The sequence below is a fragment of the Lonchura striata genome, chromosome 2 (genome assembly GCF_046129695.1).
Source record: "Lonchura striata isolate bLonStr1 chromosome 2, bLonStr1.mat, whole genome shotgun sequence".
Lineage (NCBI taxonomy): Eukaryota > Metazoa > Chordata > Aves > Passeriformes > Estrildidae > Lonchura > Lonchura striata.
Genome location: NC_134604.1, coordinates 92915471 through 92932988, shown reverse-complemented (window position 1 = coordinate 92932988; position 17518 = coordinate 92915471). Strand labels below are relative to the sequence as shown.

Sequence of the window (17518 nt, the reverse complement as noted above, 5' to 3'; positions counted from 1 at the left end):
TCTTCCACTTGGATGAGCAGTGCTGTGTCATACAATGACATCAGGAAGGGAAAGTCTTCATTTTGCTGCCTGGGAGAATGAAAGTAGCACAGGTCGGTGTTTTGCCTGTCGGTTTTAAGGATGCTCATGAGCAATGATTCATTGTTGTCACACAGGTTTGCCAGGACTGGTTGGCCCCCCAGGGCAGCAAGGAAACCCTGGGACTCCTGGACTTAGAGGTCAAAAGGGAACTCCTGGCTGGCCTGGCTTACCAGGACAAGCAGGTATTTGTACAGCTCAGCTATTCAATCATTTCTGTGTGAGCACTTACAAATGTTTATTTGGGATAAAGAAGGAGGGGGGATTTTGCAGTTCAGAGTGGCAGAATAAAATATTTGTTCCTCACAAAGTCCAAGTGCATTAACAATGAGATGTGGTTGCTGATTTATGGCTTCTGATGTCTTTTCAGCTCATTTTAACTGTTGATGACCTCTTCAACTAGGAAAGCAGTTTTCAAGGAACATTTTTGTTTTTCATGACAGCTAGGAAGAAAGCAAGCAATAAAAAATTATTAAAGATGCAGCAATGGTAGTAATATACAATATGAGAATATTATAATGTGGCATTAGATAGCAAGCAACATATTTGTCCTGCATCATCACCAAAAACTGTTAACTGATTCAATTTCAAGAATAAATGGTTTAGACAGAATTGTGCTATGAAAATGCAGGTGATTGCTTAAAATGAAGCTGTTTCTATTACAGGATACAGAATCTCAATGGTTGCTACTTAATTCCTTAATATATTAAGGTAGCAGATTTTTTTCTACCTTTCAGCCAGAAATCTTTTAGTAAGATTTTTCTATCTGAATCTGCCTCAAAGCTAAGCTAACACAGCTATGAAGACTACCTTTTTAGACAATGAAGAGAGACAGACAGACACTTATTTTTCTGCAACAGAATAGTCCTCCAGAGCTCTGGCCATTGTCTAGCTTTAACATCATACTTACCACTTACCTATCAAAGGTACAAATAGATGGAATAAATTTTACCTGTAAAAATAGTAACAATAGTAACGGTAGTTATCAGGCATTTATTTAGAGGTTTTTTTTGGTTTTTTAAATGACACAGAGTGAATTGCTTCTGAAGACAGCTTTATTATAACCACGTGTAAAGTCTACAATTATGTCATAATTGCCTTGGCTTGAGGATTCTGAAAAACTAAATAGGTACTAAAAAAACTATGACAGCTAGACTGAAATTAATGACATGGTACCAGATGGATCAGAGATATTTAAAAAAATATCTCTGGAGTAATGAGTTTATTGGATAACAACAAAATTTGCCAATGACAAAGCCATAGTGTGGTGTATTTCATAATAAACTTATGGAAATTCATTCATTTGCATATAATACACCATATTTTAACATAGAATAGCATTTATTCAAGCATTTGATGATTTTTTTTTTTTGGTCCAGGAACCTATACAGACTAATAGAAAGTATTATGATAATCATGAATGTAATTTTAAAACAGGCCAGCCTGGCTTCAGAGGAATCAGTGGACTGCATGGTCTACCAGGCACTAAGGGCTTACCAGGATCACCAGGTATGTGAGGCTGTTACTCTGCATGTTCACAGGCACAACATTGTGTTGCCTTCAAGGTTGGGCAGTGAGATCTTTGTAATGCAACTTTTTTAACTGTGTCCTCCAAAGTTTTGGAATGTGCTTCATTATTGTGGACTCTGGAAATCAACTCATACACTATGTGCTACCCCACAGGTGGATTAGAACAGAACTTCAGATCATGATTTCTTTCCTCTGATAAAGTTAAAACTTCATGGTGTTTTTTTCTCATCATGAGCCTTTTATTCAATGAGCCATTGCAGACTCATGTATTTTGTAAATCCATATGCTCTATACATGTACTTTGGCATGCACTGTTACATGCAGAAATGTTTCAGCTTTCCTCTTTATTCTGAACTACTCAACAGGTCTAGATGGATATGGCTCTGCAGGTTTCCCAGGTGCAGTGGGTGACAAAGGAGAAGCAGGAGAGCCAAGCAGAGTTGAAGGCAGCCGAGGACCTCCAGGCCAGAAGGGAGAGAGAGGTGTTCCAGGTCTGTGTTCCAGAGAAAGGGATCCACCTACTTGTTTCATCTGTGGGTGTCAGAGATGCCATAAAATACACCATGGGGTAGACAGTTGAATAGGTGAACTCCAAGCTGGGAAGGTCACTGCTGGGAGTTTGTGCTGCAGCTCAGCCAGCCCTGGCTCAGAAAGCAGTGTGTGTTCCCCGAGCTGCACAGCCTGGGTGCTTCCCTGTCCTGTAGCACCCACTGGGCTCAGCAAGCTGCAAATGCCCGAGGCTACTCTCAGCCATTAGCTCCCCAAATATTTTTAATGACGATCCAGTTACTCAAAGGCATGACCCCTCTCTCTTTTTGTTGCAAACCTGTCCATATTTACCTTTCTCCTGAAAGCCTCACTGTCTCTCAATGTGTGATGGTCCTGCTGGCACCTCGGGGGCTCTGCTCCTGTACACAGTGCTTTGCTGTGTCATCTATCCCTTGTGCAGGGTAAGCTCCAGCCCTTTGTGCTGTAACAGATTGTGCTCATCTCAGAATGGGTCACCACCTGGTTTTCATCCATCAAGAAGCCACCAGACTGATGTTATGAACAAATAAACAAATTACATATGTTTTTTGTGGGTTTGTTTTTTAATTTTTTCCAACAATTTGGCTCTGAAAGGATTAAGGACTGACAGAGATATGAAAGTTTACTGCCTTTGCCTGCTTGGTTCAATGACTTATTCATATTCTTTTGTGTTACACTTTATTGTTACTAGCATGCTATGCCATCTCAAATACCATTCAGATATTTATTATCAGGCATTTAAAAAAACAGCTTACCTCATTCATGTTTATTTGTCACAATTATAAACAGAAGGTCAACTTCCTAACAACTTCAATATACTTAAAAGAATAATCTGTTATTGGTAGGGCAGATTTTTGACCACTTAATTTTTCATCTCTAGAGAACTTCTTGGATTTGAACTTTTGGTTTTAACTCACACCAAATAATGCTAATTGTCTGCCCTGACCCTGCAGGAACAGAAGAACAAAGCTGCTTTCCTGCCTGCTTCAGTATACCTAGGATATTTTGAGTGCTTCCTATCTTGAAATAATATTTTACCTGGCAGACACAAGATTATTAGTATTCAACACAGTGAAATGTAATTAACTACCCAGAGAGTTTTGGCAGAGGACTAGTATTTGGTTCTTTAAAAAAAAAAACAAACTTCCACAGTGTCATCTGAAAAAGTAAAACAAAAATCAGTGGGAACTGCAGGTGTTTTCTATTTTGAAAATCCCACTCCTTAATCTGAGTACCTTTAATTGCAATTGTGCATTTTCCTTGCAGTATTAATTATTTCTTCTCTTCCCTTCAGGAGTCCCAGGATCCTTTGGTATTCCTGGGCAGGAAGGATTTCCAGGACCTCCTGGGATTTCAAATATATCAGGATATCCTGGTGATAAAGGCTCCCCAGGTCTAGATGGAGTGCCAGGTAATTCATGCAACAGCAGTCATTGTTATTTCTGTCTTGATTCAGTAAAGAAGCCCTATTAAATACAACACTAAAACTGTTGGACAGAACTCATGGTAGATCAGGTAATAGAGACAGACCTCTTGAAAGCAATAGGCAGTTCCTCCAGGTTGCCTGATGGAAGGGTTTGATCTTCATTCAAGTAACAGATTAAATAATCCAGAATTCTCTTGACAACTCTCAGAAGCATTATGCTAATCTACTACTCTAAAATCTGAGGCCTGTGGCAGACTTGCAAGTCTATTAAATACTGTCTTAATCATTTACAAAATTCTCTGATGTGAAATGACCAGGCAAGCTAAATTACACTCTTAAAGTATTAGCTCTTTCTTCTTAAAAATTCCTGCTACTTATTGGACTGCACAATCATTTCAAATTGCAGTGCCATTATGAAGAGCTTCTAGCAGAAGTTGCTCCACTAACATCTTTATATGATGGATGGAAAATTTTACGTAAACTCGGCAAAAACTTAGACAAACCAGCTGAAAACCAGCAAAATGCCTAGGCTTCCACGTAGAAATAGGATGTTAGTTGGCCTGACTCTGCATACTGATTCCGACTCTCCAAGCAGTGAGGAGAGTGGAAACCAGAATACCATATCCCAGCCAAAATGGTGAGACAAGTTGCTTTGCACATACATCTTGCAATCGTAACCTCATGTGATCCAGCTTCAAAAGGCAGCACAAGAGATGCCCCATTCAAAACCCTACATAGTAAGGGTTACTCTCTCCTCAGGAAAAAAGGTCCAAATACCTTGTAAGCAATAGAGGTAACTGAAGAGAAACCTGTCAGGTTTAGCTTCAGGCAATATGAAATTCTAGAAAAAGAAGCTGTTCCCATAATTCCCAAGACAGCATGAAGTACTTATTTGGTTCCAGATGTTCAGCTGAACCACTAAGGTACACAGAACAGTAAGTCCTTGGCTCTGAGTCAGATACTTGCTGTTCTCTGATTTCCCTCTAGCTACTTGGATAATTTAGGATGAGGCAAGGAGACACCTAGGGAAGTGGGGCATTTGCTGGTGAAGGAATAGTTCATGGAAGGCTGTATCTCAGCAGGCACCCTATTTCTGCTGAAATCTTGATTGAAATAGCACTGTTTAGTGGGAGCTTCCTACTCTAATTCCTCTGCCACTGCTGCCAGCCTGAGAGCAGGAGCAGGAGCGGTGAATAAGTCTGTCCCCTGCTTAATTAAGGAAATAAAACCTGATGGGATACAGTTAGATAGTTCTGTTACTTTCCTCTGTGCCCAGGTGTTAAGTATCAACAGATTACAATCTCCTCTAAACAGGCTATCCAGGACCACAGGGGCAGCCTGGAATACCTGCTCCACCAGGAAGCAAAGGAGAAAGTGGAGAAACAGGTAGGACTGGAGAAATTGGCCCAAAAGGAAGTAGAGGTGATCCTGGATTATCAGGAAGACCTGGCCTGCCTGGATTCCCTGGACCAAAAGGTAAGGATGGGAAACACTGATTGTGGGAGGAAGCAGGAGAGCCTTCTATGTATGCTACAGCAGCTTTAGCACCATGACTTTTTCACTCACTTGATTTGTACTGAAGTGCAATAATGCCACTTGTCATTTTGCATTAAAGGTCCTAGGGGTGAACAAGGTGTCATTGGCTTTATGGGCACAGTAGGATTTCCAGGTGATCTGGGACCCAAAGGACCCAAGGGAGATAGAGGAGTAACTGGTAAGTGCATGCAGTCAGATATGTGACTCCTTTTGAAACCACTCATTCTGCAGCTCCACAGAGCTGATCTAACTGGCCATGCTTTGAGCAGGAGGTTGGATTTGGTGATCTCCAGAGTCTTCCATCCTGCATGACTCTGTGAATCCTGGGAAATTCCAGAGGGCAGATGCCTGAATTTAACATGAATAGTCAGTTTTTTGGCTTCATGAATTTGACATGTATGAGGTGCCAACTCCAAAATCAGAGCCACTTTTGCAGTTAATAAAAAGAGGGATTTATTGTCTAAATTAATCCTCCAGAGTAGACATACTGAATATTTAAAGAGAGCTTTAAAATCCACCATACCATCTATACTATCATGTATTTGTGTCTCTTGAAGCCCACAAAAGATGGTGCTGCACCTCCGAGAGCTGCAGCTGTTTGGGTGGGAATTCCCAGCTTCCTGTGTCATAAATTAGGGACAAGTAGCATCATGAATTTCCTTCTGCTTATTTATGCACAGTCCACGTGAAGACAATCTCTTGGAGATGATCCCGTACTTGGAGATTGTCTCATCTGGGGCACTCCATACCCACACATATTTCCCCAAAATAATATAGCTGCTATGCCCAGGCTGGCAAGTTGCAGACCACAGACCTTTCATGCATATGCAGCCAAGTAAGAGCAACAGTGTCTGGATGAAAGTACATTAAGGAAAAATAGAGGGTAGTTGGGGACTTTTAATAATCAAACTATCTCATCTTGCTTCTAATGACAGGCTTCCAGGGACCTCCAGGCTCTCCTGGGCTGCCCCCTCTTCCTCCAAGGCTGGTTGCTGAGCAAGGTTCACCAGGTCCCCGTGGAAATATAGGACCTCAAGGAAGCCCAGGAGATATGGGACCTCAGGGCCCACCAGGAGATCCAGGTAGGAGTCACACATTCAGACTGAAAGCTGTTCCCCTTAGCAGATTGAGGTCACCAGAGCACTGATTTGATGCTCTTCTACTTTAAAGTCTGTAATCCAGAAAGGAGAGTAATTTTTTAGTCTTCCAAAGCTGAGGCTTCAGCTTTCTTCCTCCTCCTAGCATTCAGAATATAAGCAAAATACTAAATAACTTTGGCAATACTCAAAAAGCCAAAGCAACATCAGATATGGATCTCATGCACATCAAGACTTTGGTGGAAAAGTGCACATCCTTGTGGGAACACTGTCAGCTCAGGGAATAATGTGGCATCAGTGATGGGTAGAGCTGATACATTGCACCTTTTGCCATGAGCCTCATCAGAGATAAGTGGTGCCAAGAGCGAAGGATTAAGGTTGTGGGACTCATGTAGTCTTGATCCCAGCAAGCTTTTCCAATTAACTTGGTGCTTTTTGCCTGAGCAAGTACCATAGTGTCTTACCTTCAGTGCAAAGCCAGCAGACAGGCCCAAACGTACACAAGTAGAGCACATGTTAAAGTGGGAAGGGCATGTTGATATGTCTGCAGTCACTGTGCTTACAACCATTGTTGTATAAGGTTCCAGAGGCTCACCTGGAGAGCCAGGACTCCAGGGCAGGGGTGGCATTCCAGCTCCTCCTGGCTCCAGAGGGGAACAAGGAGGAATGGGATTTCAGGGTCCGGTGGGATTTGAAGGTAAGAGATACCACACTGCAGTTTTTCTTCTTTCCAATTTCTCTGCACTTAATCACTCTGCAGTTACTTCACTGGAAGGAAATGAGAGGATAGAGAGGAGGGGGTGAGAAGAGGGGGCAAGGAGCAAAAGGAAGGTGGAAGAGGGGAGGGAAAGAGAGGGGAGCAAAATTTCTGTCTTCATAGATACTTTACAAGGGACAACTAATTAAATGTTAAGTTACCTTAGAGCAGTATTTTCAGAATTAATTTTGATAGCTGTAGATATCAGTCCACTCATGAGTTTGTTTCTTTCTGAGTTTATTTATTAAGTATTTTTAGCCTAGTGTTTAACTAACAGCTACATTCATGGAGATGAATGGCTGGGTAGGTGAAACTTAGATAGATAAAGTTTAAGGGAATGTGTCTGTAAAGGAAATACCTGTGTCCTTATCAAATAAAGAGCAGAACTATTGCTATCTTTGTCAGCTAAGCACACAAAGAAAAAGGTATTTGCAGAGCATAGTTTCAAGTGTATGAGTCAAACACAAGAAATCCAACAACCACTGGTTAATCTTGGACTAAGAAAATATTTTAAAGGAAAAATCTTGTCATCTCTGTTTTACCAAGTATGCTCAAATTCATCAGAACTTTATTGGTGACTTTCTCTAGTTCCAGAGTGAAATATATTATCTTGGAAACCAGGGAGCCTGATCCAGCACCAATCTACTTCAAAAGCAACTGTTATAATCCTAGAACTGCAGCTCTTCTACCAATAACTTATCATAAAGAAAAGGCATCATGCCATTAAGCTGTTCGTCAGCAGCTTAGCTGGAAATCGGCTAGCACTAGATCATTTGTGGGAGCACAAACTCATCTGGAGTTCTTTTCTGCTCTCCTCTAAGGTCAGCCAGGCCGCCCTGGTAGCCCTGGGCCACCAGGCATGCCGGGTCGCAGTGTCAGCATGGGCTACCTGCTGGTGAAGCACAGCCAGTCCGACCAAGAGCCAATGTGCCCAGTTGGCATGAACAAACTCTGGAGTGGATACAGCCTACTGTATTTTGAAGGACAAGAGAAAGCACATAACCAGGATCTAGGTATGTAGAAATACTGCTGGCAGCAGCCTGGATTCCAAAAGCTGGGACTACAACAAACAGGCTTAGGAAGCACCAAAACAAAAATAAAAAAACTATATGTCTTCATGGAGTCCCCCTGAGAGAGCTCCTGCAAGTCATTAGTGTTTGTGGGAACCTGTAAAGCCAGCAAAACATTCTGGACCACAGGGCTCTCCTGGCAGGTACTTGGGAAAGAGCAGGAAACTGGAAGTGTGCATTGTCTTCTGTGAGAATGATTGCTTTTTGCTTCTTCTTTTTTAACAGGTCTGGCTGGCTCATGTTTGTCTCGTTTTAGCACCATGCCATTCCTCTACTGTAACCCTGGGGATATTTGTTACTATGCAAGTCGAAATGATAAATCCTACTGGCTCTCAACTACAGCACCTCTTCCAATGATGCCTGTGGCAGAAGAAGACATTAAGCCATATATCAGTCGCTGCTCGGTCTGCGAGGCCCCAGCTGTGGCAATTGCTGTCCACAGTCAAGAAGCTTCTATTCCTCACTGCCCTGAAGGCTGGCGCAGTTTGTGGATCGGATATTCCTTCCTTATGGTATTGGGTCTCCAGTGTCACATTTTGTGCAGCAACGGGTTTTAAATTTGAGTGTTTGGTACTAGTAAGGTTCCTCCGCTTCAGAGCCAGCAAGACCAAAACCATGGGGGCTTCCCCATGCTAGGGAACCAGGGAACTACAAAAGTAATTTCTAGGAAGCAGAAGAGGAAGATGAAAATTTCTGTGAATTTCAGAGAAAATTGTCTCTTGTCAGAGTAGCATCTGGAGAGTTTATTTTATGTACAAAATAGCACTTCAGAACAGAATAAAAGGACAGCTGTGACTTAAATGAAATTACACTGAGGTGCAACAGGAGCATATAGAGCATTTTCACAGCTAAAGATTTGGAGTTATTTACATACATGACTACTAAGAAGCTGATCTAGAGGGAAAAAAAGGAAAAGCAACAACATACTTTTCCCCTTCTTTTTGAAATTTAAAAATCATTGGTGTTTTGGTCAAAGATTTTGAAGCCAAAGTCTTTCGCTTGTTCTGGAGAGAGAGGCAGCCTGTGGTTGTTTTTAGAATTAAGTTTCAGTGTTGTATCTCTGCAAGCTGAGCCGTACATCCCATTGTTTACATGATCTCTTCAATCTTTTGATCTTATAATTAGGAAATGGGATGTTACAGAAAAAACTTAGTGCTGAGTGTGCAGCAGAAGCCGTACTGAAGGGCCTGACCTTTTTTTGCAAGACTGTACAGAGGGATCATAAGAGTCCCAGAGGGTTTAGCATGGTAAACAGCAGCTGAAATGCCAGTGAATGGTCTCACAGATATTCATTTTTCTGACTTGCTTGAGGAACACAAGAGTCAAAACCTGCAGCAGCATGCCCATGTTGTTAACTTATTGAATACTGGCTGAATCCTGAAGTAAACAGTGTTGGAAAAGAAACAAGATTTCTGTGGCAGAAGACATCATGAAAGAACAATAGTCAATCTTACCCACAAGCCATTTGTATGTCAAAAGCCAAAAACTTTTTCTTTTTTTTTCAGAAAATAAGATACAGGCAAATCTGAAATTAGGTACAGAAAAAAAATGCCCACATTTGAGAGAGTAGATCAAATTTATTACCATCCCTGTGTTTAACCTTTCCTTTGCTTCTATAAAAAGCCCTGATACCAATCTCATAGTTACTTCACAAGAATGCCAAGTATTAATTAAATATTTGCAAAGCCCCATGTAAATACTGAGCATTGTTAAGAGCAAAGTTGCCACCTTAGCAAGAACTTTTTGCCAGAACAAAGTCTGTCAGCACTGTGGTACGCACTGTGAGAAAAATCCCCATTTTCCCAGCTAACTTGTGGAGCAAATGAAGTGTTTGGTGTACGCATTTTTGCTTCTCAGGCAACTGTGGAAGACGTAAAGCACACTTGTGGTTTTCTCTGAGTACATGCTGTTTTAATTCCTTGGCTTGAATTTGTCACCTCCTGCCCCTGAGTAAGGGACAATCAGTCAGCACAGACTCTGCCCAAACAGCCAGAGAAGTCAGTAAGATTTCATGTAGCAAGGGTGCTCCACTATCACACATCCTATATGAGTAAGCATTGCAGGAGGAAAAAAAACTACAGTGAATATGAGATGTTATAGCATAGAGTTGGAGCTTACAGACCAAGCATGGAATACCAAGCAGGGCTGCTCCCATGCCAGGGCTCAAACAGCATCAGCAGGTTTTACTATCGGCTTTCCAGCTCCAACTGCAGAGGCCTCAAAGTTGAAATCATTTATGCAGCCTCTTACATTCCCTACATTTACAAAACTGTTTAAGAACTTTGTTTTCCAGCTGTTTTCTTTTATTTTACAGATTCTTTCAGTTCCTAACAAAAATTATACAGTATAACTTTAAAATACAGCTGTATATTTATTAAAGGGACAGAGAAAATGCCCATTTTGTTAGTAATGTCTTTGACAGAAGAAAAGTAACATTCAGTTCATTACCACAGAACCTGTCAAAGGCAACAGCTGAGTGGGGTAAAGATGCATGATTCTGGTGCAATTCACTGTCAAAAAAAATGTCATACAAGGAACTAGTTTTTGTATAGAAGCAAATTCTGTTTCTGCAGTGCTCCTCACATGCAATGCAGAGTAAGACTTTATAATTTGGGAAATTCAAATTAAATATATGGCAAAAAAATTTTCTTAGTGAGGGTAATAAAACAGAGGAGTAAGATGCCCAGACAAGCTGTGGGAGGTCCATCCTAGAGGTATTAACAACTCCACAGTACCTTGGAACAACTGAGGGTATTTCGGTGTCAGCCCTGCTTTGAGCAGGGAACTGGGGGAAGTGACCTCCAGTGGGCCTTTCCACCTAAATGATTCTCCAATTCTAAGACTTCCAACAGTGAAAATCTTAACTACAGAAAAGATGTTTGTTAGAAGATTTCAAAGAGGCATCAGCATATGGGCTAGCTGCTTTATATAGTTATAGCATAGCCAAACCCTTACACAGCTGCAGGACTGGCCAACTTTCTGCTCTGGAGATAAGAATTAGGAGCAATTCTAGTGGTTTTTCTCTTTTCACACATGTAAGTTTATGATAACATTGCCTGAGGCTGCGCTCTGAACACTGCCCTCCTTGTCTCCCTTAGCACACTGCTGCTGGTGATGAAGGTGGAGGACAGTCACTGGTTTCTCCTGGGAGCTGCCTGGAAGATTTCAGGGCAACTCCTTTCATTGAATGCAACGGCGCACGCGGAACCTGTCACTACTTTGCAAACAAATACAGCTTCTGGCTCACCACCATCGACCAACCCTTCCAAAGCAAGCCCTCGGGAGACACACTCAAGGCAGGACTCATCCGAAGCCATATCAGCAGATGTCAAGTCTGCATGAAGAACTTATAGAAGTCTCCCACAGTGTAAGGAACCGCCTTTTCATGTAGTTCGTATACTGAGGAGCCTTCTGAGGTAGTTAGACAATTGAATAAATCATGTTGGTGCTTTTTTTAACTTATTACCTCAAAAGCTGAATGGAAATTAATTTTTTAAATGTCTGTAAAAGCAAGTTAACACTAAGTCGAACAGATCTAGTGGTGTGTTCTCCCACTATGCAGTATATATACACATTTTTTGCTAGTCTAATATTACATCGTTTGCCAAATGATAGAAATATTCACAGCTTTGAAACACCAAAAACTTCAGTAATAAAAGGTTTCCTTGGTCAGATGATACCCACCTGAAGAGAATATCTACATTTACCTGAAGAGAATATATATATATCTTTCTATTTACTATATTTCTCACAACAGTAAACACTAACAGCTGCAGTTCCATAAATTAACAGAGGATCATCTAAGTCGTAAATTGTTGCAAAATACTGAAAACATACTGTAGCCCAAAATGCTCATGTCCAGCACTGAAACCTAACTTACATTTTAGTATTTTGTGCTTGGGCATTTCAAACACAGCCAACACCATCTTTTTTTTTTTTTTTTTTTTTTTCCCAAGCCTCCCCATGTTTTAGCGCTTAACAACTGCCAATAACAAAGCCCACGGACTCCCAAAAACAGCAACAACAAAATGCAACTCTTTCAATTTGGTTAGAAATCTACATGAAGAAGATTAGCATTTTATTTTATAAGCTTGATGGTGTTTTTCCTAGACATACCCCAAGCCAAACAATCCCTTGGTCCACCGTGCTGTGGAAATTTCATTTGTGTCACACCACTCACACAGCAGCAGCAGTTGGTTTTTGCATTGCACCTTTTCCCCTCTGAAATTAAGCCACTCATCACAAACAGGATTCAGCCACATCATGTTGGAGCAGCACACAGTAGGGTGTGCAGGAGTGCTCAATGCCACATGACCCTCAAACACAGCCCTGCACATTCTCTGAATGCATCCTGTCCTGGCAGCTGGGGACAAGTGGCAACAGGATGGCCACCATCCCAACCTGCACAGAGCCATCCTTGCAAAAGCAAAGGGGAGGGAAGCAAGGCATTTATTTGGCATCATCTTTTCCTGTAGAAAAGGGTTGATAATTGATAGAATGCCTAGTTCTGTACTTCTGTAAAAAGAAACAATTTAGCCCAAAGTTGTCTGCGCTGCAAGAGAGGAGGGAAAAAAGGATCAGCTACAAATATCATGTTCACATAATCCGATTAATATTTATAGCAATGACAGTTGATTTTCCAGTAACTTACCTCACTCCTGCTTCAGGTGCTTCTTGGCTTTTATTATTACATTCCAACCTCACTGTATTATAAATAAAACCTTTTTTTTCTACACCTCTATTTGGTTTTGATTTCTATTTTGTAAATGGTGTTTTCCCATACAATGTACATAGACTTCTCTGTTGAAATACTTTGTTTGCACTAAGGAATTAGAAAAGCACTCCCAGTAAACTCCTCCCTCTGAAACTCAAACTCTTCAACCAGAGAACACTTGTTTGTTTCATGGCACTTAAAAAGATCTAAGAGGGGAGCTGTCTCTAAAATCACTTTAAGATGAACAAGTAAAATAGTATTTAATCTGTTGTTAGAATGATTAAAACAAATAAACTGTGGCATTGCAGACTAAAACAACCATTATTCATGCTCTACAATTTCAGGAAACAAAACATTTACCAGACTTGAGAAGTGTTACCGCCACAAAAACATATAAATTAAGTTAAAGGTCTAGAACCATAGAATGGGTTGAATCGGAAGGGACCATAAAAATAATTTCGTTCCAAGCCCCCTGCCATGGACAGGGGGCTTTCACTAGACCAGGTTGTTCAGAGTGGCATCTAACCTGGCCATAAACACTCTCAGGGATGGGGCACCCACAACTTCTCTGGTCAACATCCAGTGCATCACCACCTTCACACTAAAGAATGTTTTCTTAATATCTAATCTAAACCTACTCTCAATCTGAAACCATTTTGCCTTATCCTGGCACTACATGCCCTTGTAAAAAGTCCCCTGCCATCTTTCTAGTAGGCTGCATTCAGATACTTACCTAGCACACTGTCTGACCTAGATTAGTTGCTCATATAATTAGATATAGCCATAACCAGAGAAATTATCTATCTGAGCTTTAAATGAGCTCTCTGACCCTGCATTAGCTCTGAAAGGCAGCCCCTGAACAAACTTATCACACTATTACTTATTTCAGCTAAATAGAACTCTTAGTACTGCAAGCATTGCAGTCAACATGAGCTAAATCTATTCCATATTTGCCAATTCTTTTAAACATGGCAGTAACAAATATCCAAGAATAGACTTGGAACTTGCCTCTTCCACATATTGCTAGACAGCAATGCTTGTGTGATGATCATACAACTATCACTTGTGGATTGTACAGCATGCAACTCAGGTGATGCAGCACATTCAGTGTTTTAAGAGAATTCGAGTGAAGGTTAAACAAATCTGTAAAAAACTGATTATGTCAACAACAGCAGCAAACTATTTGGATTTCAATGGCTAATATACTGCCTAATTTTCCTACAAAGCTCATTGCTCTTGCACATAAAACTTCAGCACATGGTTCTTCCACCAACAGTTGCTTTGCCTCTTCAGTTTCTCTGATCCAACAAGCTGATCTTAACAAGTTTGTTCAGAGTGGTCCCAGCACAGCATTAAGTGGAACACATCAGCATAGTGCAGGGAAAAGACAAACCAACCATAAAACCCATAGGGTACTAAGCAGGCTTGAGCTTCTGTACTTTTTGCATGTCATGCACTTCAGGTCTGTGTACCCACAGCTGTGTTTCTCCAAAGCCTGAGCAATCGCAGCTCAGAGAAGTGCAGGGAGCTCATGCACACAAACCCGTGGAACACTCACAGCAAACAGAGGATTTCACCTGGTGAGCTCATCCAGAGCACTGCATGGAAGGATACTAACTTGTCAAACTGCCTCTTAGCTGCAAGTTTACCTCCTCTCCTAGGAAGACAGGCTGACAGTTTTTGTTCAGCTGAAAAACACTCTGGGGAGATCTTATAGCACCTCAGAGTACCTAAAGGAGACTTAACAAGACCTGTAGTGTACAGGGCGAGGGGTAGCAGTTTTAAACTGAAAGAGGGTTGGTTTAGTTTGAACAGAAGGAGGACATGTTTTTACTGTGAGGGTGGTGAGACACTGGAGTAGGTTGCACAGAGAAGCTGTGGTTGTCCCATCCCCAAGAGTGTTCAAAGCCAGGCTGGATGGGGCTTTGAGCAACCTGTTCGAGTGGCAGATGTCTGCCCATGGCCAGAGGGCTGGAACTAGATGATTCTTGAAGATCCCTTCCAACCCAAACCATTCCACAGTTATGGTTGCAGAACCCACTTTCAGGAAGCTAAAATATCTTTATACAGGAAAATATCAGCTACAGCAAAACAAAACAATCCTTTTACTGAACTAGAGTGCTCCAGCCTAGGATGTAAAAAAAATCACAATTTTCCCTTGGTTTGACCACATGTTCTACTTCAAAGCATGCTGTATACTTCCTACACTTTTCTGTTTTAAAACATGCTGAAGTATAACATGCTCAGCCTGTAGAAGATAAATGAGATTATATTCCCCTTCTACAGGTAATAGTGCATCAGTGTTTTAACACTGATAAAAGTTAAGTCAACATAGTGACGTGAGCTGACCCCAATTATTCCCTCAGAGCATATTGACCACATGAGCAGAGTCTGTTCACAGCCTATATGACTGTGCTTGCCCATGCCTGCCAGAAATAGAAAATTAGCAAACAGCAAGCAGTAAACATGGCCTTGGCACAGGAGGTGTGAGATTGTTGCCAGGAGAGAGGCTGAGGGGTCACTGCCAATATGCCCAGAGCACCAAGCACAGGGAGCAGCTGCCCCTGTAACCAATGGGGACCAGTGGCACCCCAGACACGGCCACCCGCTGAGGGGAGTGGGGACATGGCCCTACAGTTGTGCTGCACACAGCAGTTAAACCCTACTGAACAAGGGAAGAGCCAGCATCACAGCACCCCACGACTCATGAACAGAGTAGCAGAAACAGGCAGGAGCGCTTCCCACCATGATGTGAGCAAGGATATAGCTAAGAGGCTCAGAAGCTTTGCCAGCCCTACAGACACTGTCAAAGGAGGTTCTTTTGTGGCCCCCACAAGACTTGAAGCCTTGTTGGGGTTGTCAAGGGCCCACGGCAATCTCCATCTTGCACCATGAGTGCCTGTGAGGGGCAGAAAGCAGGATGGATCCTTCCCAACCACTCTGGCACAGATCCTCCCCCATGGTCAGCCTGGCTCACCATCACCTACAGGCTGACCTGTAGCTCACGTTCACCCAGCATGGCCAAAAATAGCACCTCTTTTATTTCACTATATGATCACTTCACATAATCCAGACTTAACAGGGAGAAGGGCAGGGGGAATAAATGCTTGTTAAATGAGTTCCCCCTCCCTGGCAGGGCAGGCAGAGTCCTTCATCCATGCCTTCACCCACCTTCATTCATCCTGCCAGGGAGGATTTCCCTTGGCTTCAGCAGCATCACCACAACAGACACAGCTCCAGACAACTGACCTCTCAACAGCTCCCGGGTATTACACAAATACTTCCCAGGTTTTGTCGTGTAATCCTGTGATCTCACAAAGGCTGGTACAGTGTCAACCCATCATAACCCAGAAATTTCTCAAGGTGTAATAGCCAGCAACACTAAAAAAAACAAGAACATCATACCAGACAAGTGCAGCCTTAAGGGCAAAAGCGCAGCACACAAGGCTGGTTCCTGTGTCATCTCATTTGGTGAAAACACCCAAGCTAGAACTTTTAGAAAGACTGTAAGAATTACTTAACATCTCATATGAATCAAATGCTGGTGCAACTGGATTGCAAATATTTATTCCTTAAGAAGTAGTGGATGTTAAATTTACAAATATTTTTCCTATTCTGTACCTTCTAGATGCTCATCTCCCAAAATGCCTGACCTTGCAATCAGCACGTGTTGAGGGTTCAGCTGCCAACAGACGCAGGAAAGCCAGTGCTGGACTTCTCACAGATGTGTCAGCAGAACCCTTTGGTCACAAACAAAACAGAGTGTAGCCTTTTGTCTCTTCCCAGTCCTGAGGGAAGACTACATACTGACCCTGGAATTTTGTCCATAGCTAGAAGGTTTCTAATTATATACATTTTAAAATACCATAGCTCAGGTGCTGTTTAGTCTCCGACAGACTGGTAGGTGTCTGCAAGCCACTGGCAAACCCAAAAGATTATAACCCTTAGTAGGGCCTGTAGCAATAGGAAAAGGGGTAACAATTTTAAACCACAAAAGGGCAGGTGCAGACTAGATATAAGGAAGACATTTTGACAATGAGTTTGGTAAAACACTGCAACAGGTGTTGCAGCTGTTGTACCACCCAGAGAGGTGGTAGATGCCCCAACCATGGAAATATTCAAGTTTCTATTGGACACAGTTTTGAGCAACCTAATCAAGTTAAAGACCTACCTGCTCAATGCATGGGGAAGTGGACTAGATGACATTTAAAGATCCCTTCCAACCCAAACCTATTATTATATTATTTAATGCTGAGTGGTTTCTCTCTCAAGCCATTCTTCCCCATAACATGTGTACTATGAATTAACTTAAAAGCAGAAAATAAAGTTACTGCTCTGGAGCAATTAACTCAATAGGATGTACTTTCAAAAAAAAAGAGCTTTAAATATATTTAGTAAAAAATTAATTTATTATTTATTTGGTAATTTTTTTCCCTATGTATGGAACAACTGTGATTTGGGAGGGACAGAGAGAGGCAATGACAAAGCATAAGAGCCACCAACCTTTAGTTGGTGGCATCCAAAGGAAGATGGAGTCCCCACGCTGGAGCTCACAAAACTGAAAATATTCAAGCTGCATCCTTGGGGTTGAGTGGTTGGCTGGTTTTGGGAGGAATGAGGGGGGTCTCAGGGTGTGTTTAAAAACTACAAGTTCTTCACTCTGCCTCAGTTGAGTGTGAGCTCCTGGGTCACTACGTGCATTGTTTGTAGCTGAGAGGGTTGGGAAACTCTAGGAGCTATATTAAGTGTTAGCCCCACCTTTTTACTGCAGTCAGGAGAGAA

General features: G+C 41.8%; 1 protein-coding gene across 2 annotated transcripts in view; it reads left to right on the top strand.

The window, feature by feature from the left end:
- The window catches only part of COL4A2 (collagen type IV alpha 2 chain), a 147253-nt gene extending 134490 nt beyond the window's left edge, over positions 1-12763 (top strand). For both annotated transcript variants that reach the window (XM_021545583.3, XM_021545584.3), the window contains exons 38-48: positions 156-263; positions 1516-1587; positions 1974-2099; positions 3431-3547; positions 4877-5038; positions 5178-5276; positions 6034-6180; positions 6776-6892; positions 7774-7965; positions 8248-8534; positions 11121-12763. In XM_021545583.3, the coding sequence (XP_021401258.2) occupies positions 156-263; positions 1516-1587; positions 1974-2099; positions 3431-3547; positions 4877-5038; positions 5178-5276; positions 6034-6180; positions 6776-6892; positions 7774-7965; positions 8248-8534; positions 11121-11375 (1682 nt within the window). In that variant the 3' untranslated portion in view covers positions 11376-12763. The remainder of the gene's footprint in view (positions 1-155; positions 264-1515; positions 1588-1973; positions 2100-3430; positions 3548-4876; positions 5039-5177; positions 5277-6033; positions 6181-6775; positions 6893-7773; positions 7966-8247; positions 8535-11120) is intronic.
- Positions 12764-17518: the final 4755 nt, after the last annotated feature.